We start from the raw sequence: 6,968 nt of genomic DNA, 5'->3' as shown, positions 1-6,968 counted from the left end.
AGCCTCGAACGACATGGGTAAAATGTGTGAAGCCCATTTCAATTGTCCTCCGCCGTGATATTGCTGGAATATTGCCAAAAAAGTAAAACCGTTCTCACTCACTCACTCTTAGTACAGTACAGTACCTCGTTCGTTTGGGGTTGTGTCCCATCCGGTATCACGGCATTGATATCTTTCGAACATTGTTTTATGTATCTTCTGTTATAATAGGTGTTTCTCTCAAGTTTTACTTGAATAACATTGTTCTTTAAAAATCTTTCAGTTCAAATTCCAGTACTCTTCACTACGGTATTTTATTATTTTTCTTAGTGTGTTTCATTATCCTTTTCATTTACACACATGGGACGTCAGCTAACGGATGAACAGCTGTCTTTTCCCCTAACACTTCAAGATATACATTTTTTGTTATATTTGCGCCTATTTTAAAAATGGAGATTAGGGCACACCTTTATGACGTCACTCTTTCAATTCGTGCATTATAAAATTTGACCAAACATTTCAAAACTTCCAAAACGTTACGATAAGCAAAATAAACGAAACCTCCAATGTTCTAAAATGACCTATGTATTCCTGTTTCTTGATTTGTGTGTCCATCTTTGTGACGGTAGCATGTAAATACTGGAGTCTTTACAAGACAAACAATTGATTGATATGAACAATTCCTTCCCTGTTGGACATCAATGTATTCATGCAGAGGAGAGACCCTATGTTTGTGATGTTTGCAATAAGTCATCTGTACAAGACAACTAGCCAGCTACTCATAAGCGCATACACACTTGAGGGAAGCATATTCTTTTCAGCTGTGTGGGAAGAGTAACTTGAGTCTCTTGCACATCTTGAAGCTCTTTATAATAAGATGTTCACAATAAGAGCGTTGTCGTTAAAACACACATTGCAGACCCTGAATCAAAATTCACTCCATCGAATCTAGCATAGTTCTACATTGAAAACATAGTAATTACTTCACTCACTCATTCACTGACACACTTTCAGTCCAAGTAAACTGATGGCGTGGATCATTGTGTGTTGTCCATTCGTCACATAAGTCCTGTCAAGTTCAATTTGGGCAAAAATGATCCTCACTATGATAAAGAAACCTTATCTGATTTTACAAATTATCACCATGGCAGCCGCATGAAAATGTCCTTTTCCCCATTAATCCGACATTTCTGTGGTACGGGCAATACCATGTCAGATGGTTTTGGTCATATACATGTATATTTTATCGTTTACCCTTAAGAACAACCTATGGCTTTATGATGGTGAAAGTTATTGTCTACTGATCGCAGCATTGATGTCTCTTAAACATTTCACACAGATTTCTGATCCAGTATTTGACAGCCATAACAATTTGCCATAACAATTGACTGGATTTGCCATTTCTGCATGTTTCATCATGGAATATCCATGTTGTTTTCTTGTACCTCTTCTTTTAGTGTCAATACATGCATATTATTGTTTACCCGTTTATCATATTCATATTCCAGAAATATTCATGTGAGCTAGGTATTCATGTGGACCTACTTTCTTTTTCCTTTTAAAAGTTAAGTACTTTGTGGGCATTGAGCTTTACACCTTTTTCTTTCCTTTTTGAAAGATGTGTTTAATCTTAAGCTCTGTATGAAGTCTGTGAGTATGCTCAAAAGTGTTATATACAGAAAACGGCTGTTACTGACCGGTGTCTGTGTAATCCAACAATGTTCACAAAGTTAATCAGTCCTCTGACAACAACACCCCACCAAAGTATGACGCAGAAGATTGATAAATATATCCCGAATGATCTGTTTCCACCCACGCCTCCTCCCCCTGGTCCAGATGGGTGACAGTTACAGCAGAAGCATCAGCCTCATCAATACTCGGGTCTGTTTTCACGTACCCGCCTGCAATGTTTTCATCTACCTCTCCTGATTTCATGATATGGACGTACATGCCAGTGATTGTCGACCCTCTGGCTTCTATCTGCGTCCAGAACATGTAGGTTCCATTGACGGGCGCAGTGAACTTCCCTGTGGTGGTGTTGTAGGTAGAGCCGGCGTTGTAATTGGTACCACTAAATGCCAGGGGAGTGTAAGCAGGTGATTTGTTGGGTGGGAAGTACACATGGAATGCCACAGTTCTGTTCTTTGACGCTGAAATAAAGAAACCTTATCGTTACATATGTCGTCTGTCAGTAGAGTTCATGTTTTAAAGAGACCGCCTCCGTGGTCTAGTGGTAGAGCGTCCGCCCGGAGAGCGGAAGGTCCGGGGTTCGATCCCCGGGCGCGTCATACCAAAAGACGTTTAAAGATGGTACTTGTTGTTACCCTGTCTGGCGCTCGGCATTAAGGGGCGAAAACAAGGACTCGTCGGCTCGGAGTCAGTATACTGTCTCTGAGAGGGGTATTCATGTTAAACTGCAGCATGATATCTCAGTGAGCTTGCACTATAAATCGGCATCAGTCCGGACTAGTACAAGCAGCCACTCTAACACACATACGTACATGCACGTCGCGATATAAGTGCAATAATCTTGGACGCGATGAGAACAAGTTGATTATAACAAAAATCCGGTCGACAAAGGACAGTAAAACAGGAAGGTAAATATCACAGTTTAGATATAAAACAAACTGTATCTATATTAAAACAAAGCATTGTTCATTCAGTTAGTTAATATAAATTAAAACCAGACTATAGGCTACTGGCAATCAACGCTGTACCACACCTAACTGGGGATCATGGAGACTTGCATTGCTTTTGCTTCCTGCATGATTCCCAACAGGATTTATGCCATCACTTTGGTCACCAGTGGTTGTAGGTAATGCTAGCAAATATTTAAAAAACAAACTATAATCAAGAAAATAAAAGTCAATATTATATACTTCTTTAGTATAATGTAACACAAGGTGTTGTTATCAACCAATCACCATGTCTTACAGCAGACTATTGATATCTGGAACCGTTTCGTCGCGCGCAATAGACATTTCAATTATGCAAACGAAGTTGCTTCTTTTTGAAAACAATTTGCCTGTGCTTGTTTCAAGGGAACATGCGCTTCAACCGCGTATTATATACCCAACATATATACACTCGGAAAGTGACCGTATACCATATAACATTTCCATATTGAAATAAAATATAAATAATATAATCTATAAACCTTACAAAAATACCACAAAAACATAAATAGTTCAACAAGTTTTTCATACAGTTTAAATAGAAACGACAAAACCTTTTGCATAATCATAAGAAATCTCTGCTATGAACCACAATAAAACAGATTTCATCAGCTCGAATGGATATATTTCATTTGTAAAGCTTTTTGTTTCGTAAGTTGTCAACACATAAATATGGGCACATAAATATGTAATGATACATATCCTCAGAGCCCTGACAACATGTACCGGCGCTTCAAAATACAAATGGACCGGACTTCATCCTCAGGGACGATAGTACGACCTCATAATCCAAGAGCTCTTGATGACTATTTAGAAGGAGTGAGTGAGTGAGGTTTTACGCCGCTTTTAGCAATATTCCAGCAATATCACGGCGGGGGACACCAGAAATGGGCTTCACACATTGTACCCATGTCGGGAATCGAACCCGGGTCTTCGGCGTGACGAGCTAACGCTTTAACCACTAGGCTACCCGACCGCCCCTATTTAGAAGGAGGCCATTGTCCGCATGGATTGCCCAGCCCGGTCACCAGATCTCAAATCTTCCGAACAGATGTGGAGTAGGTCGCCCTTTCAAGACACCCAGTGCTTCCGGCAACTCCACAGAATTCCCCAGTGTTCTTACTGGAACAATCTTTCCTCGGCAACCACCCAGACACCTATTGGGAGCATGAAACGACGTTGCCAGGCTGTGGTCGCATCACGTGGGTCACATACGCGCTACTGAGAGTTGCATTTTTTTATCAATGAATTTGTGTCGTGATTGTTTGACGTTTCACTTTCATTTTTACAAGTGATCTGACTGATAATTGGTCACATGTTGTTCGTTGGCATTGTGTTGTACATGACATCGAACTTTTGTTCATTAAACATTTCTTTATTCAATATTGGCTTTGGTTATTTCAACAGATGCACACAATCTGACGTATTACTTAGAATGTGGTGATCCTTCGCCAATTTTGAGTTGAATGTTACTATTAAGGCAACGTGAAAACAAACATGCACACGAACTTGTTCTGTTGTGCTTATGATATTTAGGGTTTCAAACACCCCAATTAGGCAAAATAAAGTTATGAAGTAATTCAAGGAGAGGTGAAATGGGGTTTAACGTCGCGTCCAAGATTATTGCACTTATGTAGCGACGTGCATGTACGTATGTATGTGTTTGTGTGGCTGCTTGTACTAGTCCGGACTGATGCCGATTTATAGTGCTAGCTCACTGAGATACCCCACTCAGACACAGTATACTGACTCTGAACCGACCAGTCTTTGTTTTCACCCCTTAATGCCGAGCGCCAGACACGGTAACAACAGGTACCATCTTTAAACGTCTTTTGGTATGACGCGGTCGGGGATCGAACCCCGGACCTTCCGCTCTCCGCGCGGACGCTCCACCAATAGACCACGGAGGCGGTCAGTAAATCAAGCTTTACCCAACGAAACATTTAGAATAGTTTAATACAAACCTACACTTAGATAAACAAGTGCCTTATTAATAAATTGGGGCTACGAATGGCCCAGTCGTCTAAGGCGCCGCGATTCGCTGTGCAGAGTTGCGTCCCTTGGACACGCCAGAAACCTATGATTGTGGGTTCGAATCCCGGTTCGCCCCGATTATGTTTCTAGGTTTGTCAGCACCATACCCGTGCTCGTGGGTTTCACCGAAGTTGTAAACGTCTGAGACCTGCATCACTTCGGGCTTTCCTCCCACATTAAGCTGACACGCCGTGATATAACTGTAATACTGTTAAAAGCGGCGTTAAACCAAACTCACTCACTCTCTGATTCGCTGTGCAGAGTTGCATCCCTTGGGCACGACCGAAACCTATGATTGTGGGTTCGAATCCCGGTTCGCCCCTATTATGTTTCTAGGTTTGTCAGCACCATACCCGTGCTCGTGGGTTTCACCGAAGTGGTAAACGTCTGAGACCTGCATCACTTCGGGCTTTTCTCCCACATTAAGCTGACACGCTGTGATATAACTGTAATACTGTTAAAAGCGGCGTTAAACCCAACTCACTCACTCACTGATTCGCTGTGCAGAGTTGCATCCCTTGGGCACGACAGAAACCTATGATTGTGGGTTCGAATCCCGGTTCGCCCCGATTATGTTTCTAGGTTTGTCAGCACCACACCCATGCTAGTGCAGTTGCTCGTGGTGAGACCTGCATCACTTCGGGCTTTCCTCCCACATTAAGCTGACACGCCGTGATATAACTGGAATACTGGTAAAAGCGGCGTTAAACCAAACTCGCTCACTCACTATTAATAAATGTCTACAAATATGGTTCTGAAAAATATTTACTATTTCTGGAAAGATACCTCCACCAGATTATGTTCATAATAAACCACTAACTGCTATACGTGAAGACAATATGCTTAGTGTAAACTTACCAAGCACGGTCAGCAACTGCTTGTTGTCAAGGGATTGATTTTGTGCTAGATAGAGGTCACTTCTCACCGTTTTAACTTCAGAGCCGATTAGACTCAGATTATTCTGTACTGCGTGTACATCTGCTGACACCAAATGAAGATCTTGTGAGACGTGTGTCAGAGACTGATTGTTGTCCAAAGATTGTTTCTGTACAATGGACAGATTATTTCTCAAAGTTGTGACTTCAGTTCTTGTCAAACTAAAGTTATTCTGTATATCATGTAGACCTGCAGACGTTGAGTTCATGTCTTTCTCCAGCCGTTCAAGTTGTTTTGATGTACTTTGGGTCAGCGTCTTTGTTAATTGGAGTTCCAGGTTTTGTATTTCCTGTTCATGTGTGATAAGTTTGACGTCAGACGATATATTCTGGATAAATCTGTCTGCCTCTATCTTCACATCATACACAGTAGAGTTCACGAGGTTTAGTTGATTGTCAAACATCCGGACATCTGACTGTACCGCATTTATCTGCGCCGAGTGTAACCTGACATCGTGTCTGATTGAATCAACCTCTGTATTGTTCGGCTGGCTGTTAGTATCACTAATCCTTCGTTTCATGTCGTTTAGTTCTCCTTTCACCACAGCGAGATCATTTGATGATACCCGCAGTTCTGTCTTCAGGGACGCCACTTCATCTTTCAGTGAAGAAATCTCAGCAGCTGCCTGTGCCTTGTTGGTCTGTACATCTGTCTGAAGACTGGCAACAGTCTGCTCAAGCAGAGTGACGTGATTAAGGAGGCCTGTGAGATCAGCACTACCGTCCGGTTTTGTCATGGGCATGATGAGTCCACAGAGAGACCCACTCAGCAAAATGCAAAGAAATAGAACTGCTACAAACATTGTGCAAGAAAGTTACGCCAGTCTGCCGTTTTCGACCCCTTTATCTGCAGTATCTAGATCACGTGAGTAAAAAGGATTTGAATGGGACAGCCAGACAAGACACTCCTACATGTAGTTCTGCTTAACGTTTACATCTGGTGTCCCTGATAACATATAGAAAGTTAAAAGCCTGTCCACGATGGCCTTTGTCTTGTAGTTGAAACATGACAGTGGCGTTGTGTACATAACCAGTTCATATAAATGATAAGAAACCAGGGTCAGGATGATCTAACTGACTTAAATCAGACATACAATTTATTGCACATGAATATGTTGCAAAAACTGAGTTCTGACATCTTTCCCAATAGCGGTTACTATACTCACACGCAAAAGAAACGCAAGTCGAGTATGCGGTATACATGTTATTTATTTTCAACAGTAAAGACAAGAAATACTAATAGGGCAAGATTGACAAAAAATTTACTGAAGACAGTTTAATGGATTAAAGGGCAGGTGACATAATTGTTTTTTTCAAATGTTAAGGGTTTACACAATTTCGGGTC

At 41.5% G+C, this 6,968-nt stretch overlaps 1 protein-coding gene across 1 annotated transcript; it reads right to left on the bottom strand.

Moving 5' to 3' along the window:
• Window positions 1-830: 830 nt before the first annotated feature.
• LOC124150013 (testis-specific gene 10 protein-like) lies at window positions 831-6,709 on the bottom strand. Its single transcript, XM_046521884.2, has 2 exons — window positions 5,547-6,709; window positions 831-2,129 (listed from the first exon to the last, which is right to left on the bottom strand). Exons 1-2 carry the CDS (start codon window positions 6,424-6,426, stop codon window positions 1,714-1,716), a joined length of 1,296 nt encoding a protein of 431 aa, XP_046377840.2. The 5' UTR covers window positions 6,427-6,709; the 3' UTR covers window positions 831-1,713.
• Between the last annotated feature and the right edge of the window lie 259 nt (window positions 6,710-6,968).

This window comes from Haliotis rufescens, unplaced genomic scaffold (assembly GCF_023055435.1).
Source record: "Haliotis rufescens isolate VD_foot unplaced genomic scaffold, xgHalRufe1.0.p SCAF_25, whole genome shotgun sequence".
Classification (NCBI taxonomy): domain Eukaryota; kingdom Metazoa; phylum Mollusca; class Gastropoda; order Lepetellida; family Haliotidae; genus Haliotis; species Haliotis rufescens.
Note: the sequence above shows the minus strand (reverse complement) of the source record. Positions and strands in the feature narration are given on the sequence as shown.

Coding starts and splice junctions, on each gene's coding strand:
- LOC124150013 (XM_046521884.2), bottom strand. CDS start 6,426: ATGTTTGTAGCAGTTCTATTTCTTTGCATTTTGCTGAGTGGGTCTCTC. Junction 2,130..5,546: donor GCAGTTGCTGACCGTGCTTG/GTAAGTTTACAC, acceptor TCTTTATTTCAG/CGTCAAAGAACAGAACTGTG.